Raw genomic sequence first — 17,938 nt, 5'->3', positions numbered from 1 at the left:
GAAGAAACCTGCAATGGTCACAATTTGCCCAGGAAGATAGATACTTTAATTTCACTTTAATTGAAAATGTCTTCTTTTTCCCATTGAAAAGTGTTTCAACAGAAAATGTCCAATCATCCATAATGTGTAAGGCACATTTGATTTCAGTGATATTTATCAGAGTGATATTACAAGGGAAAGGGGATCCATACACATTGTACAGAACATGTAAGCACTCAAACATACACCCACACGCTGGGCCACATCTTTAGCCCCCAGCAGAATGTAGAGGAAAAGGGTTTTCTCGCTTTGCTTCATAACTTGGGATGTTGACAGACCTGGTCGGGGGGCCATGTTATCTTTCCAGAGATGTGAGTTGGAGCCCCCTACAAAACTTTAGCAGAAGGTCTCTCCCAGTCAACAGAGATGTAATTGTGTACTTGCTCCTGTGGACCAGAGGGAGAAAGCATAGCTGGGTGTGATGTCAGCTACATCACCTCCAATGAGGTGCTTAGCTCATTTGGGAGATGTCTGACTTGCTAAATTAGTGTCTCTAATACAGTGCTTTGTTTTGGTAAGAAGTTTGAGGAAAATAACTTTGAGAAATAGTGCTACAGTGTAGCAAGATGTTGATATTTTTGCTCAGACCAATAATTGCCAATAGAGAGAACAGTTACATGTCCCTCCCCAAGTGTTCACAGATGAGAATGAAAATGTCTACAACATGCTCACAACATAACCATACAAGCATATGCACAAACATGTGGAATTCATACACATTCTTCCCAAAGGGTTTATATTTTACTCTCCCCCAAAAGGCCAACATCAAATTCGACATCATGCCTCCTATAATACATTTGATTTGAGCGAGCATTAAACTGCAAGCAGACTAAGAATTGCATTGACTAGGAGAGTACATGACTTTACGTGGTAGGGCAATGTAAACTCCTCTGCTGCTGTTATTGCTATTTGCTATTCCTGTTATATAGCCACTTCCATGGGGACATTTTATTGGGATAATACTTTCCTGTTAATAAGTTTTTTGAATGCTGCTTTAACATCCTTGTTCCTCAAGCTGTAGATTAGGGGGTTCAGCATGGGAATTACCACAGTATAGAACACTGAGGCCCATTTGTCTTGGTCCAGGGAGTAGCTGGATGTTGGTCTCAGATACATAAACATAACTGTCCCATAGAAAAGCGTCACTCCTATCAGGTGGGAGGCACAGGTGGAGAAGGCTTTTTTCCTCCCTGCGGCAGAGCGGATTCTCAAGATGGAGTCAAAGATGAACAAGTAGGAAATAAGGATGATGAGGATGGTGCTGAATTCAATGAAACCACAGAGACTGAAGAGCAGGATCTCACTGACATAGGTGTCAGAGCAGGAGAGAGCCAGGAGGGGCGGGATCTCACAGAAGAAATGGTTGATGATATTAGAACCACAGTAGCTCAAGCTGAATGTGAGGCTAGTGTGGGCCGCCAAGCTGACTAGGCCAGCCAGGTAGGAGCCAGCAACAAGCACCCCACAGACCCGTTTTGACATGAGTGTGGCATAGTGGAGGGGGCGGCAGATGGCCACATAGCGATCATAGGCCATGGAAGCCAGGACGTAGCACTCAGCATCTACAAAGCCCACAAAAAATGCGAACTGTGTGGCACAGCCAGCAAAGGAGATGACCTTGTGCTGGTGTAGGAAGTCAGACAGCATCCGGGGGGCGATGGCAGTCGAGTAGCCTAGGTCCACCAGGGAGAGGTGGCTGAGGAAGAAATACATGGGTGTGTGGAGCTGCGAGTCAAAGATGATCAGGAAGATCATGCCCAGGTTCCCCAACAGGTTTATCAGGTAGATCACCAGGAAGACCACAAAAAGAACCAGCTGCAGCTGTGGATCATCTGTGAAGCCCAGGAAAACAAACTCTGACACTGATGTATGGTTTCCTTTGGCCATCCTCCTCTCCTGCCTGGTGAAGTAGAAGGTAAGCTGTGCAGCTTGAATAACAGGAATGCAAAGCAGAAATCTCCACACTGTGGGACACTACTTGGAGCTGCTGGCAGGACGAGAGGAATCTTTGCTTTGGGAAGGCTCACTGAAGCACGACAGCCAAACAGACAGTGTTCAGTTCCTTACCAGTGACTTGTGCTTCTTCTCTGAACCTCACTGACATGCCCCTTTGCAAAAAGATGTCCAGGAAAAGTAGTGTTTCAGGAACAGTTCCTCTCTCAGTAAAAGGTAACACAGAGGTTCGTTCCTTCAGCTGAATATGGGGACTTTGGTCCTAGGTAAGGAAGGTAAAAAAACCGTGGCAGTGAAACTGTCTAGTGAGTCATCAAAGCCAAAAATCAAAGGTGCCTGACAGTGAAGCTAAAGGAGTAGCTTTAAATGGCTGATATCCATTGTAGGCTGTTTGTTACCCTTCATGTGGTCAAACCACTAAAGAAAGGTAGTCTCTCTCACACATACATATGCACATAATATTTATGTAGAAACTAAGAGATTAGCTGTTTTTGTAGGTATAAAAAACTACATTACTGAATACTCTGAAAATAAGCATTTCAGATTTATAAATAAATAACCTAAATAACCTAACCCCCTAAAAAATATTTCAGACTTTGGTGGCACTTTGCATATTTACACATTAGAAAATATGTTTTTTCACCACTTCTCTGTTGGAAATTGATGATTAGGCAACACTTACTCTGGCTTCAGGTGGTTTCAGGTGACTCAGTGGTTGTGCCTCACATTCCCTTCTCTACTTCTGGAATGCAGAAACAGGAATTTAATGACAGCAAAGAATCCATTGCTGTGAGGTCAAAGCTGACTCCTCAACTCACCTGTTTCTGTGACAGGAGTCCACCCTGGCTTCACTGCACTGACACCTGCTTTCATCTACTCCAGCATCTCAGTAAGGACAATGACCCCTTAACAAGCCTACACCAATGTTCAATATCTTAGTGGGGCATTTCCTCCCAATATTTTGGCTTATCATGTCCTCATATCTCTTAAAGTGTAAATAAGTACCAGGCTGTGATCTCATCCCCTAAGCCAGAGCTTGGCAACCTATGGCCTGTGAGCTGGATGTGGATCACAGAACCTTTGGATCCCGATCATGGAGCTGTGGCTCTGGCAGCATTCATCAGTAGGGGGTTCTCCTTGGTCTTCACCACACCTCAGTTGAGAGCCCAGGGCTTTGCTGGAGATGAAGATTTGCTCACACTGGCTGCAGTTTGGTGGAATGGGCATTTGCCACACTGTGCTTCAGCTGGGTGGAAGAGAGAAGTGGTGGTGGTGAATATTGCCTAACCCTCGCTGATCTGAGCTGACCCTCTTCAGCCTCCTGTCAGAGGACATTGCCGACCCCTGCCTAAGACACCTCTCTCTCTTTCTCTAGGTCCTTTCCTTTTGTGTGTCCTTGTGACAAGGTATTTCCAATAATTTGCAGGTCTGTTAGAATCCATGAGCGCTTCTGCCATGGCCTTCTCTCTAGGTGATAGAGGCCAGATCCATAGCTGATATTATTTTAAATTACTTACACTATTATACACCTGTTAAGAGCTCAGCCTTTAATTTCAGATGTCACCTTCTGACAACTTCTGTAAAGTATCATGGTTCACAGAGTTATCCTTGTTTGCCTCTTCTGTAGCTTTTTCATCTCCTATCCATAAATTGCAGTACAAAGTCTGCAATCATTTGGAATATTATCTAAATTGGAGGTAAGCAAAAATGCTTATTTCTGATATGATACTTTTCCCAGAGCCTGACAAAGGGACTTCGATCCTGAAAGCTTGCAGAAAAGGACAATTTTCTTGTCATTTCCCAGTTCGTCTAATAAAAGGTATCACTTTGGAACCAAGAGTTCTAGTTTTTTGTATGTCTTATTCTGATATGGCTTTCATGTAAAAAATGCTGAAGTCTGTACATGCCTGTGAAATGTTTCACTTCTAACAAAACTACATAATCCTTTTTTATATCTCAGAATTTTGCCTTATGGATACATATTTTTGCAACTCAAGATGATCCAGAGACAAGCGTACTTTCCCTGCTCAGTACTGGATCAACCTGAGCTCTGAGGAAACTCAGTTCTCAGCTTTGTGTCAGATCCCAGTTTTACTCAAAAAATGGTTCTGATTTTAATTTTTTCATCACATCCTAGATTTTACCCAATTTCAGCTCTTGAACTAAGCTCTGCTGCTCTCATCTGGCATTCCTTGAGACTACTTCTTACCTGGAGATCATGGTATGAATGATTGCTCCCTCCTCCTCATCTGTCAGATGTTTTTAGCACTACACAGCCTATGCCGTGTTGTCTCTGTTTAGTTGTTCAAAGGGATAGTATTTATTTAGCTTGGAACCCCAACTTGGAGGATGATGTAATACTTGTAGCACTTGTGTACAGTACAGGATCACCAGAGAATCACATTCCCAAAGGACTTCTAAGCTGTAAATCTCAGATGTTTGGAGAAGCATCCATGAAAACATATTACCTCATTTATAGATTGCAAATTAGCACTAATGAAACTTTGCAGCCCTACAGGGTCTCTGGACTCCAGAATTCTCCCCCAGAACAGTTATAGGTACAGGATGAATTAATTTACACAAATATTCCCTTTCTCAAATGATGTGTGTCTGCCACTTCTACTCTCCAGGACCCACATCTAAAGATGAAGCTGGAGACTGCTATTCATTTCATAAATCCACATGCAATTACCAGTCCTCTCATTTATTCAGCTACTGCTAATCTAAGACTTGACTGAAATATAAATATACTGATCTCCTTTAGCTCCATGTACCACAGTTTCAGCTCCTGTAAATTGTTCAAGCTCTAATGATTTCAGTTGCTGTATACCAACTTGCCTTAGGAAGGGATCAGCACCATTGCATTCAATTACATTTTTCTCAAATGATTGCACTTTGAGCTGAGTGAAATTTTCTTGCAGACTAGTATACCTGGCTTTAATGTGCGAATGCACCAAACTTGAGCTAGGCTAGCACTAGCTCTTACCAACATTTGAGCTGCTCATGAAAAGTGCAACATGAAACAAGGCCCTGAGTGTAATCTTTATTCATCCTATCAGCCAGGGGTTCAGGATGACTGACAGCAGAAGCAGTGCAGAATTAAAGGCAAGTACAGAGTACAGTAAAACCTGTATTACCCAGCATGAATGGAGTAAGAAGGGTTCTGGCTATCAAAAAATACTGGTTATCAGAATTAATGCAGGGGTGGCAGCACTGGGTGGTGGATGGCGGTGGCAGCCACCACTGCGTGCAAACTCCTGCCTCCTCCTCCATGTCTGGCCGGCTTGGCGATCCCTGTGCAACCTGCAGAGGGGAGCTGCTGCCTTCCGACCCTGTCCCACCCCCACAAGATGTGCACATCAGATAGTAGAGTATTCCATTTAGTAAAAGGTCAGTTAACACAGCTTTTACTGAATGTTTCTATTTTATTCTTTTTATACATTATTAGATAAATGGTTTACATCAAGCATACATCCATCACACCTTACCATTTGCTGATTAATGCTCTCCATAATTACATTTCCACATACTTTTCTATGTGCTTTCTGTCAGGTTTTGGTTCTACTATTTTGCAAAGTTTCCTCTTGATTCATCCCATTTGGTGCCATGAACATTTACTATTTATTGAATAATAAACATATTTAGTTACAGCTACACATCTACTGTTTCAGGTTTGCTCATGCCATCCTACATGCTTTCCTATCTACTACAGTCATTAATTCTATTTTTATCCATCTCAAAATGTTCTGGAATAAATCCCAAATGTTCTGTTGCACTGTGTTGTATTCCTTAGAATGATGTACCTCTTTTAATACCTACCACCTCTGATTAAGGATTTCAGGCACTCACGTCAATTGTTTTCCATCCTTCTCCAAGCAATCACATCTGTTCTTACTACAGTGAAATGCAACCTGAGGCTCTGCTGAGATAAGAGGAGGAGAAAGAGGAGTTGGAAGTGGACCAGGGACCCTCCCAGGAGCCAAGCAAGTTTTTGTGGTGATCTCCAGTCCACAATGGCTCCTCAGCTCTTACAGGCCATTCAAGGCATCCAGACCCTATTGTTTTGCCTCCCTCCCAAGTTCCCAGGGGCCCAGCAGCACCCTAACATGTACTACACCCACCTCCCAGGAGCCCAGCATGACTACCAAGCCTGTCCCATCTGGCTCCCAGGTGTCTGCCTCACAGCTCCTTCTTCCCCTTCCCTTTTCCCAGAGCTCACTACCTCCACAGCCACCCATCCACCAAGGAGTGTTGGTGCTCTAGAGGCCAGCACCAACTTCAACCGATGTTCCCTTAAAGCTCATTTGATTCAAACAACTCAACTCCCCCCATTCCTGAGAAATTCCCCCATGAACAAGCCCTACCTCCCTAGATCCCTCCACAACTGCATCTTCTGCTCCACTGGCCTCCCCCAGGTGTCTCAGGTCTACGCCCTCCACCCAGCCAACCATGCCTCAACCCTCAACCTCCACACAATCATCCACCCTGGCATTATTAAGCAAAGGGGCGGCTGCTGAACAATAGGTAGGGGCAATAAAGGTGGATGAAAGAGCAGGCTGCAGCTCAGAAGAGTGTCAGGTGATGCTAGTCTTCAGCCTTAAAGAACAATTTCTAACTCAGTTTGTTCCTAGACCCCCCACTCAGAATGATGTCTTGGTTTCCTCACTCATCATGTCTCCAGATTTCTCTTGCTCCTCCTGACCCTAGTTGGCACCTTAATCCCTGAGTGGCCAAAGACGTGGTTGCCCAAGACCCACTTGTAACAAGCAGGCACCAGCAGTAGAGTGAATTCACTCCAAAGAAAGGCACCTGGCGGCAGGACAGTACTCCAAACGATGGAGGGAAACTCTGCAATAATCAAGGACATGAAGAATAGAACAGAGGAAAGAAAATGATGGAAAGAGCTCAGAGAATGAAGATCTTATTAAGGGGTTTCCCTGCTTATTCTAGCTCCTGGTATGCTGGAGGAGCTGGGGTGGACCTAGAGGAAGGGAGATGCTCTGTTTGGCAGCTGGAGCATTTCCCTGGATGACTTAACCTCCAGTTGCTCTGGCACATGCTCCTGAAGTGTGCACCATGCCCCTTTTTTTTGCCAAAGGTTTTTGTTGTTGTTGTTGATGCTGGAAGTTCCCAGTGTCAAGAAAACGGAGACAAAAAAGAAAGAAGAAAAAAAAATACCAGGAGTTCCTGGTATCAAATTTTGGTGCCATGCTGCCAATTTGCAGTGCAGAGCACAGTTGCACATGCACCATGTGCAGTTTGCAGCACCTCAAATAGGTTTGAGGCATCATAGGTATGCACACTCATCTGGACCTACCCTAAGTGCTGATCTATACAGTTTTTTGATCAACACATCAAGAGTCATGTTGTAGGTGGTACAGATTGATTTGTTTCCATCCATGTGGATCTAGATTCATGGTCACATAAAATCCCAAAGTGAGTAATAGCTTATTTGACCCATGGGTGGAATTTTGCTTTCCTTTGTGGGTGTAAAAAGCATTTTTTTTATGTGTGGAAGTGCTGTTTTAGGCAGCTATATACAGGTAGCAATGCTGTGAAGGCTGATATCCTGCAGCATGGGTATGCTGGTATGGTGCAGCAGGCATGATGTGCATTATGAAGACGGCTATACAGTCCAGTACATGGCCTGTATAGCAGAAGCCCAGGCAGCGTGTGATATGTGGTCCCCTAGATCTGGGCAGCTACTCAGAAATTAGGCAGCCCCAATATAGGCAATTTGATCATGGAGAACTCTGAAAAGCCTGAAATAAATATTCAGCTCTCTTACAAGAGCATTAGAATTCAGCTACATCTGCCCGGACATGAGGATTCCTACACCTGGAATTACAATAATCAGATCTCAAATGTGTGTGTGTGGGGGGTGGGAATAGTGGGGCATAAGGAGAAAGTGAATTACCTGCTTTCCCCCCACCCCTTCTCTCCCCTTCCCTCCCCTCTCCTCCACTCCCCTGCTGAAGCCTGGAACCTGTCAAGGCACTTTCCCCCCTCCCCCTGGTTGCTCTTGAGCACTTAAGAGAGCATGTCCCATTCAATGGGATCATAAATTTGTGTAATTCATATGTTCCTGCCATTTCTGTTAGGACCATGCTGAACTCCATGGAAAATTCAAGTTTAAGCACAGGTACCCTGAGCACTTGTGCATAAACAACTCCCCCTCCCTGTCAAGGGAACTCATGGAAAGGCATCAAGAGCATTTATTGACCTCAGCAGGCAAAAGGCAAAACATCAGTTTTTTTCACACCACACCCCTTGATCAGGTACAGGAGCTACCATGCTGCTATGTCTAAGAACCATTGCAGAAACAAGAAAAAATCCCCCTTGCCAAAAAAATCAAGACCTCCTTCCCTCCCTCCCAGTCCAGGAAAAGGACACATGTGATGGAAAGGTTCCTGTGTGAGAACTGACAGCTAGAAAATGATATTCATAAATTTGCTTTTAGGAATTGGCTTGCAGGTAGAGTAGTTACTGCATTAGAACAATGATCCAGGAGAATGGCAAGAGTTAATTGGTTTCTAAAAGTCTGTTTGTGACAAAGTTTCATGTTCTCAGCCTTCCTGTGGGAAGCTAGCAGAAAAAACAGGCTGGGGAAACTGAAAACGTACCACAGTATTCAATAACAAAGATAAGAGAATCTGCAGCATTGGCATTAGGTCACAGTGACCGGCTGCAAATGTGGTATTTCTGGTTTTGGTGGAACAAGAAAATTAGGAGGCAAGATATGTCCAAATTAAGACACCAGTGAATGACCAAATTATGATGAATGAATGTAATATATTTGAGCAGAAAAGGGATATGCTGACAGAAAAGAACATGAACAGTATAATGACCACAGGCAACCCAATCAACAGTACCAGGAAATGAAGAGTCATCAGGAGGAAAAGAATACAAAAGGAGGAATTTTCAGAGCAGCAGGGTGATCTGGAGGCTGACATGGGCAGAGGGGACACCACTGGCCCATCCCACTCACCCTACAGACAGGGTTTGGCATTGGCCCTCAACCTCAAAGACTGCTGATGTCTGACAGTCAAACAAAGAAGCACAAGGTTGCGCTCATGTATCAGCTAGACACACTGTTCTCCTTGTGACCCGGCTGGGGCTGGAATTGGTATTGAATTCTGTAATCATCTTGCTTGCTTTACTGCCACCTGCTGTTTGGAAGAAACACCCTGTGGTGCAGCACAGCTGAGAGTCACAGTGCCAAGAAAAGGCATCCATGCACACAAGTCTGGACTGCTGGCTCTAGCCCCATAGATGCAGGCCCCCAAATGGGTCCAGGACAGTCAGAATGGGAAGTGGAGTGCAACACACCAGCCAAGTGCAGTGTACCAGCCTGTTGGGGCAGGTGGTCACTGGGGCGGTTTCTGACAGCAGAGCTGGGTGACCCCAGCTTGTTCATGCCCTTGCTGGGATGCACTGGGGGAGCTCTTCTGCTCCCCATGGACCTTTCCTGGCATGGGTCCTGCTGCAGGTGAATGGGGCAGCCTTGGAGGGAGGGGGAGGCTGAGTCCCAGATGTCACTGAGGGCTGCAGGTCCACGGTTCTTGAATCCTTGAAGGAGGAGACATGGCCTTCCTATGGGAGTGATCTGGGACAGAAGTTCCTAAACTGGTTTGACCTAAATTAGTTAAATGTGAAACTACATCCCACCAGGTTTATCTTAAAACAGTTTTGGTCAATTTGAAAGTGGTTTATGTGTAGTGAACTTCTGTTCTGTTACAGGTTTAAACCAGTTTCCGATCACTTCAACCAGTTTTTGTAACTTCTGTTCCTAGCCCAGAATCTCATGAACACTTGCTAAGGAGCTGCAGAAAGGGGGAAGAGGGAAGCGTGGGGTAAAGACTTACTCCTGCTGTACCAGTAACCTCCCTTCTGTAGATTGGTGCTGATGGGGTTTTCTGTTACTTGATTTTTGTAGTTATTAAGAGGGAAGATGTAGTGATAAAAGTTATAATGTGTAGAGAGTTGGAAATTGGGAGATGGTCCCTCAGTTAAGGAGCAGCCAGCTAGTTACTTGCGCTGAATGACTGCAGAGACTCGTCTCTTGCTCCACAATAAAGGTGTTGTTAGAACCTTTGGCGTTAAAATTAGAACCTGCCCCAAGCAGTCAGATGTTAAGACTGAATGCTGTCTCTGACCTGTACAACTGTTACTTGCCACTAGACAGCTGGTGAGCAGAGGCATGACTAGGACTTTGGATACCTGGCCTCCATCCCTGCTCTGAGTGAGTGTGGGGTGGGAGAGTGGGCTGCGGGGGCACAAGCATGAAGCTGGGAGGTGGACAGGCATGCAGGGATAGGGGCTGAGGCACTTCCTCTGAAGGCCTCCTTGGTCTCCTTTTATTCGAAAAGAAAACATTTTTATTTCAAGTGAAATGTGTGTGTGTGTGTGTGTGTACATTTTCATCTGAAGGGAAAAAGCCAAAGAATAAAATAAAAGAAGTAAATAAATAAATACATATGTAAACATCTTGAATATCACATGCATAATTAATGTGGAATTTGGTCAGGCAGTGGTGTTGGCGAACTGTTGGCAGGGATCATGCTGGCACAGGTGGCCAGCAGTGGTGGGGAAAGGTGGGTTTTGTGATCCCTATCTTTGCCCCTGAGCCCCTGTGGCCCCATCTCAGGTTGGGGGCTTCAGGGTGACCCTTGCTTTCCCCCTGTCTCAGGCAGATGCAGGTGCAGGACAGAACAGCTGTGCTCAGGTCTCTGGTGTTCTCTGAGGATGGTGGGCACAGGGGAGGGAATGGCTGGGAGAGAAGACCTGATGTGCTGGTGGCTGGCTGGCTCAGACAAACAGAGGCAGGGGGGTGGGGGAGCTGCTGGGGGGTCTCTGGCTCTCATCGTGTTTAGTTGATGTAAGTGATGTAGGATGGCTGACAAGAAAGGAGAAGGGGCTCATACCATAGGGTACAAGTTGTTGGAAGTATTGACATATCTGGGATAACATAGGCCTATTGCTACTTTGAATTCTCTCTCTCAAAAGTGCATTAAAGTTTTTAAAAAAAATTGCAGTGACCTAAATTGAGGACTGTTGATTCTATGGAAACATAAGAGGCAATTGATATGGAAAAGGACCATGTTTGGGTCATGACTCTTAAACACACAGAGATCAGAATTATGAAGTGTGTTCCTTCTTTACAGGCTCTTACTGAACAAAAATTAATGAGTTTAGAAAGATGAGTGTTTATGCAGCATGGAAAAGGACACATCATCCCTCATCCATGGATGTATGTCTTCATACATTTTAATGATCTCCTCTGAGTTTGATTTAAAACACAGGACTCTTGAGATGTTTCAAAGATTCTGTCCCCAGGGTCATGTTTCATAATACAAAGCCTGGCTGTGCAAGCATAATGTTTTTGAACTGAGGATGGAAAGATGTTTTCAACCCACACATAAGTTATATCATTGCTTTCAGAAGCCATGAGATGAAAATCTTTCTTCACCTCTCACATTTAAATATAGCATCATCTACATCTTCTCTAAGGTTTTCTTTGCCGGTTTTCAGTGCCTTGGTTTCCTCCACTCTAGATCACTGTTATGCTGAGGAAAACCCAGAAGCTTTAGTTATTAAGGAATCCAGTTGTCTTTTTAGAGTGGAGAAAATCATGGGGACCACATTATGCCCATTCTTCAAAGACAGCACTCTTTTCCAATCTGCTTCCTGATGCAATTCAAAGTGTTGATTTTTATCTAGAAATGTCCATATTCCTTGGATAGCAAGGAAACAGCCTTTGTTCATATGCACCAGCACAAGAGCAAAAGACCTCTTGCTATTAATCTCTCTTTTGCACAGCCTAAAGAAGACTCTCAGGGAGCATCTACTCTTCTGTCATTTCCATGCCTGAATGGTCCAGTGAAGCCTATATCTCTCTCTCAGCTACATTGTCCCTATTAACATAGACTTATAGTATCTCAGATCTTGGGACTCCCATATCATGGGCTATGGCCCCAGCCTTCCTCTCCAAATTAGCATGAATGTCCTAGACCACTTTACAATTTGCATCTTTACTTTATATTTTTGCCTGGATAGGAAGGAAATAGCTCTTTCCATTTGAGTGGGGCGAGTTTGTTTATGGTCTTATTTATTCTGATCAGCATGGGTGTTACTGAAAAAATGAGAGAGAGAAAAAGGCAAAATGTGCCACAAGTGGTATGTAAATGTAGTGGCTTGAAAAAAGGAGAAAAAATAATCTAGAAAGTGTATTTTAATTAATTAGAATTAAATTAATTTAATTAGAATTTCAGAGTATTTGATGGGGGAATTAAATTAATTCGAATTTTAGCGTATTTGATGGGGGAGCATGAATTTGCTTATTTTTGCTTGTTCTGAAATAAATGAAAAACCTTTCACTTGGAAGTGGTCAATCACAATACTTGTTTGGGGTTTGTTTTTTGGCGCTTTTTTTAGTTTTGAGGATAAGCTAAACCAAACAAAAGCACTGATGTTTGAAATAAAAATATCCACACTGGGAAACAAACCAATAAAATGATGACTCTACAATTTCTTTATCTTGGCTCTCCCTCCAAACAGTGCCTTAGCTAGTAAATCAGCATTCCTTTGTATAGCTGTCATTCACCCAGCATGTGTCTAAGTGCTGAATAAAGGCAGCAATAATTTAAATTATCTCTACTGAAGCTTCAGTGAACTTGTGCTTTTGGAGATGCATGAGGAGGGGAAGCAATATGACATGTATCAATGGTAAATTTCTCATTTGTCTTTTACGTGTTCTTTTTTTCTAGATGGAAGCAAATCTCCTGTTACAAGGTTCTTGCCTTTGACTTTAAGAAACCCAGAAGTACGTTCACTGTTTGTAATTAAGAGGCGCATACTCCAGACAGACTCAGTTTTACTCTTGGTTAAGTAAAGATTTCTAAGAGGAAGGGACAGATATTGTTTCGTTTTTCAGTCAATCTGAATAAAGCAGTCTGAAAATAGGTGTTTTCAAGTACCACCACAATGTATGGCAGGGGTATCAAATTCATGCAGCCTCATGGGCCAGATGTGGGTCACTGGGCTGATATGTGGGCCAGACCAGGACTGACCTCATGTGCAGTACCCGTGGTGCCATTTCCAACCTGCATACTACATATGGCCCTCAACCATATGAGTAGTCCTCTGAACCATCTCAAGGTTATCCACATCCCTCTTGAAGTGCGGCGCCCAAAACTGGATGCAGGACTCCATCTGCGGCCTTACCAATGCTGTATAGAGGGGAATTATCACTTCCCTAGACCTACTCATGATGCTCCTGCTGATGCAGGAAAGAGGGCAGTTAGCTTTGCTTGTTCACTCATCACACTGACAACTCATTTTCATTTTGCGTTAACCAGGGCTCTGAGATCTCTTTGCACTGTTGTGGTACTCAGAATGGTACCCCACAGTCTATAGGTGTGTTGGAGATTCTTTCTCCCAAGGTGCAACACCTTGCATTTATCCTTGTTAAACTGCATCCTATTCTGATCTGCCCACTTCCCCAGTCTTTCCAAATCTGCCTGAATTTGGTTCCTGCCCTCCAGTGTGTTTACTATGCCCCATTGTTTAGTCTCATCTGTGAATCTGGATGAGGTGCTTTCAACAGCTTCATCCAAATCGCTGATGAAGATATTGAACAGTACTTGTCCAAGGACATGTTACCTGCTCTTGGGTGATTTCACCAGGTGGTCATTGTTTATTACCTGTTACTTGGATCCTAAATGTATATGCCTTAAAGTTAATATTTATTCTCTTGTGCCTGTTCCTTTTTCCCTAGGATGTTGGCTTGAGACCCTAATTCCCAGCATCCCCTATATAAAAGTGGGAACTTCCTTTGACAGCTCCCTGTGCCTGGTTCTGGGGTTGTGGGTTTGGTATATTAGGTGCACCCTGAGTGACCATTCCCAACTCCCAAGTACCACAGTCTCCTGTTTGGGAGCATCTCTAAATTATAACTTCTTTCACTACATGGACTTAGCCTCCTAAGCAGAACAAGGATATGGGTGTTTCCTTTCCCTCCCTCCCCCCCTCCATAGTTCAATGGCTAGTGCACTCATGTGGAAAGCTGGAGCCCACGGGTTTTGGCCCCTTCATGCAGGTATGGCTTGAACCAGGGTCTTTTTCACTTCCTATCACAGCACTCTACACCAACAACAGGCCAGGGGTTACTCATTAGGGGTGTGCGAAGTTTCGGTATGTGATTCAATTTGGCAGAGATCCAGCCTGATTCAGTGGCTGAACCTCTGAATCCAAATTGAATCAGGAGACCCTTTAATTTCTCTGAATTGAATCAGAACCATTCGAATTGATTTGGAGAGATTCGGAGAGATTCGGTGATTCAGACATAGACACAGATTTAAATGTTTTTTCTACATATCTCAAGATACCAGGCGACTTATGAATGCTGCGATGCTGAGGTGGATGGAAAGTCCTACAAGAGTGCAGGGGGCTCTCCAGTGTGCTTGGCAGCAGACCCGGAAGTGGACCAGGCACTTACAGGTCCCCAGCGAGCGTGCTGGGCCACCCCCCCATGCCCTCCTAGCTTGGTGACTAGTGCCTCCTGGGTCTGGGGGGGGCACTTAGGGTCCCCCTGTGGCTGATCGCCGAGCTGGGGGGACACAGGCCCCCCCCCCACACGCTTCCTGGTGGACACAGAAGTGGACTAGAACTGCTTCAGATCCACTTCCAGGTTTGCCACCAAGCTTGCGGGGGGTGGGGTAGGGAGGAGGGGGCTGCGCTCCTGTGCGACACTCCATCTGCCCCAGCATCGCAGCATTCACAAACCGTGCCTGATACCTCGAGGTATGTAGAAAAAACATGTAAAGCTGTGTCTATGTCTGAATCACTGATTCTCCAAATCATCATCAAGTCTTCAGATTCAGCTGAATCGAATTGGGGACAGTGATCCAAATCAACAAATCGAATCACTGTCCCTGATTCAGGCCAAATCTGAATCCATATCGAATACGGCCTGCTTTGTACACCCCTATTGCTCAAGATGTTCTCCAGCATTTCTTTTGAAGGTGAGCTGCTAACATCAGCCTTGGAAAAAGAAGAATGGAAAGCAGTGTAATTCAGGAAGGGTGGGTGAAGAGGGGGCTGGAAGCTTTGGGCCCACTTAGAGTATGGCCCTTGGCTAGAATCCCGGAACATTATCCCTTTCATGCTAACAAATAACTAACTGAGCCACATGCTCTCTGTCTAGGTTGCTTCCTTTACTTCAGACCTCATTTACCTCCCACAGACCTTCTTTTCATGGTTGCCTGGGGAGCTACCTTCATAAGCAACAATGGAAGGAGTGGATAATGGCTGACCTGTAGTGTGGTCACTAGCATAGTATGTTTGGGAGTCAGGGAGACCCAGGTTCAAAATTGCTAGGTGAGGGGACCTAGAACCCAAGCCCTTCAGATTCACAAGTGGGTGTTCTAGCTTTGGAATGATTTGGGGGAACAGACAAGAAGTTTCTGTCACATTTTGGTGCTACCAGTCTGTGCACATATGTGGTTATCCAGGCATGCAGGTCTACTTATTCAGCAATAAAAAGTTACTAGACAGGCAGGTACCAAAATTGCCCTGAAGAGTTTAATAAAAAGGCCACTTGGATGACTGGGGGAAAAAAAACAAACAAAACCAGAATGCCACCGTGTATGATTTTTGCAGGAATGGCACAGAAGAAAGTTGTAGTAGTGTAAAGAAGTAGTAACCAAGGTTTCTGAGGTCAGTGTCTTAACCACAGCCATGCTCTGTTGTTAAAGAAAGGAAAATATGGAGCATATCCATAGTCTTAATGATCAGAATGTACATGGATGCCGTTATAACTGGGCATATTATTATAACAATAAGATAGTGTAAAGGGACCATCTAGACTGTTGTTCCTTTGGGGCTCCCAGGTGGTTTATCTATATCCAAGAAGCAGGGGAGGAACAACAATAAGTCTACAAATTAAAGCCCCCAAACCTTTAGTAAACACTACACAATAGGGCCTTGGGCATCATCTGTGTGATATTGATGGAGTGAGCTCTTTTCTATGCCAGGTAAGATTTACATTCTGGGACCAAAAAGAATTTGGGTGAAGTGCTTTAGTGACACTTCCCATCGTTTTGCAAGCAAAACAGGGAAACAACAGTGAACAGAAAATGAAACTAGATGTGCAGTGTGTCAGATAATTTAAATTTGATTTGCAAACATTAATTCACTGTCAATAATATTTACACTATGAATAGCATCTAATGAATGAAGACTTCTGCTTACAAAATCCTATGCTATACAGCTCTGATTTAGTCTATAAGGTGAAAATCTACCTTGCCTCCTACAAATACATGAACACTTGCATTTATAATAAGTCTTTGCATTATCGCAGTCAATGTAGTAGCAAGATGACCATGGACTGCTCAGAGACTTCCCAACTATTGGCCAGTAGACATGAAAAAATTCTTTCTACTCCACATTGTAAAGGTCAGACTGAGCTGCTGAACATCCTTAAGAGAACCAAATGAGCAAATGCTAAAGTTCATTAACCTTTGTCCTACTAAACATTTTAATCATGCCAATGAAAACTTGATCGAGTAGAAAGTTACAGTAGTGTATGTTTTCCTGGGTCACCACAATGTATTGTGTGGTGTTAGGCTGAAACCTGACTGTCTTCACCAACCCAGATTGTGTTTTTGCATATGAGACAAATTGATATTCTAAAAATGCACAAAGGGATGTTCTACAAGGCTCTCATTCAAGACACCTTTATCTCATATTTTATATGGCAAAAATGTTTTAAGGAAGTACTCATTTTTCCCTAGATTGTGCAAATGTTCAAGAGTATGACCATTTTTCATTCATGGAGAAATCATAACAAAGTTCAAGAGAGCATAGGTACCCAACCCACATCAATGGAAATAAAGCAACTTTCTGTACTTCTGTTTGCATCACTAGAAGCTTAAATACATTAAAATTTTTTCCCCCAGATGCTTTGTTACTTTTTAAACCAGTAAATCTTTGATTTAACAGGGCTGTCTGATAACTACATACAGCACCAGTCACAAGCTCCTGAAGGGAATTACCATAGGTGCTAAAATGAAATGAATCTTCTAGGTAAGCATGGATAAAACACAAAGAATTAGGTTCCAGCCTGAGCTTGCCTCATCCCAGCCTTGAATCAGCAAAATCAAAGAGCATCTAAGAGGGTACACCTAGAGGAACTGTGAAGGGGGCAGAGGTGCTGTAAGTCCTCTAATTATGACAATAGACAGATGTCCAGAAAAAGGCTGAAGCTCCATGGAAAGAATCGTTATAGATATGGTTCCAAGAGTTCAACAGGATTAGAAGAGCAACTCTGCATTGTTTTGGCATCAATTACACTTGATGTAACTCAGAAAGATTTCCTTTACAACCCCAAGGGCTATAGAATTATTATTTCTCTTAAATGAAAGTTTATACACTGTAGAAATATTGGATTTGACTGGAACAAGTCTCATGGAAGAGGTGTGAGATGCATTTGTCTTGGGGGTAGTCCTTTGGTCAACAGATTGATTCAACAATATTTTTTGAAAAATGTCTCACACCTGAAACACATTCAAATGGTTAAACAACTGTTTGTGAATGCCATACATGTGATGTTCTAGAAATGTGATAAAGCAGTTTTCTCTGGGCCAACTCTCTGGATATAAAGTTTCAGGTGGATTGATTCAGTTTTGATGAATATGAGCAAGTAAGAAAGTGAAAGATTTTTTTTCTTTCCAAAATTATTGTCATATTTTTACCCAAGCTTCACATTTACCTTGAGCTACCTCATTTCCTTGACATTGTCTGTTATACATAATATATATAACTTAATGGTTATTTCTGTAATTTAGAATTCCATCTTCATACTAATTGAAAAAGTGCTAGAAGGATGGGAACAGAAAACAGAACCCAAGTGACTGAGTTCATTCTACTGGGATTTACCAATTCCCCT

General features: G+C 43.5%; 1 protein-coding gene across 3 annotated transcripts in view; it reads right to left on the bottom strand.

Moving 5' to 3' along the window:
- LOC102378156 (olfactory receptor 1019-like) overlaps positions 1-8,971 on the bottom strand; it is a 12,485-nt gene extending 3,514 nt beyond the window's left edge. The window contains exons 1-2 of one of the 3 annotated variants that reach the window (XM_025213897.1): positions 8,929-8,971; positions 1,003-1,934 (exon numbers count right to left, since the gene is read on the bottom strand). In XM_025213897.1, the coding sequence (XP_025069682.1) occupies positions 1,003-1,934; positions 8,929-8,971 (975 nt within the window). Of the gene's footprint in view, positions 1-987; positions 1,935-4,615; positions 4,632-8,928 lie in introns of those variants that run through there. The other 2 variants (XM_006032237.2, XM_025213898.1) reach the window with 2 other exon arrangements.
- Between the last annotated feature and the right edge of the window lie 8,967 nt (positions 8,972-17,938).

The sequence above is a fragment of the Alligator sinensis genome, unplaced genomic scaffold (genome assembly GCF_000455745.1).
Source record: "Alligator sinensis unplaced genomic scaffold, ASM45574v1 scaffold1_1, whole genome shotgun sequence".
NCBI lineage: Eukaryota > Metazoa > Chordata > Crocodylia > Alligatoridae > Alligator > Alligator sinensis.
The sequence above is the reverse complement of the archived record's forward strand: the minus strand, read 5'-3'. Positions and strand labels throughout refer to the sequence as shown.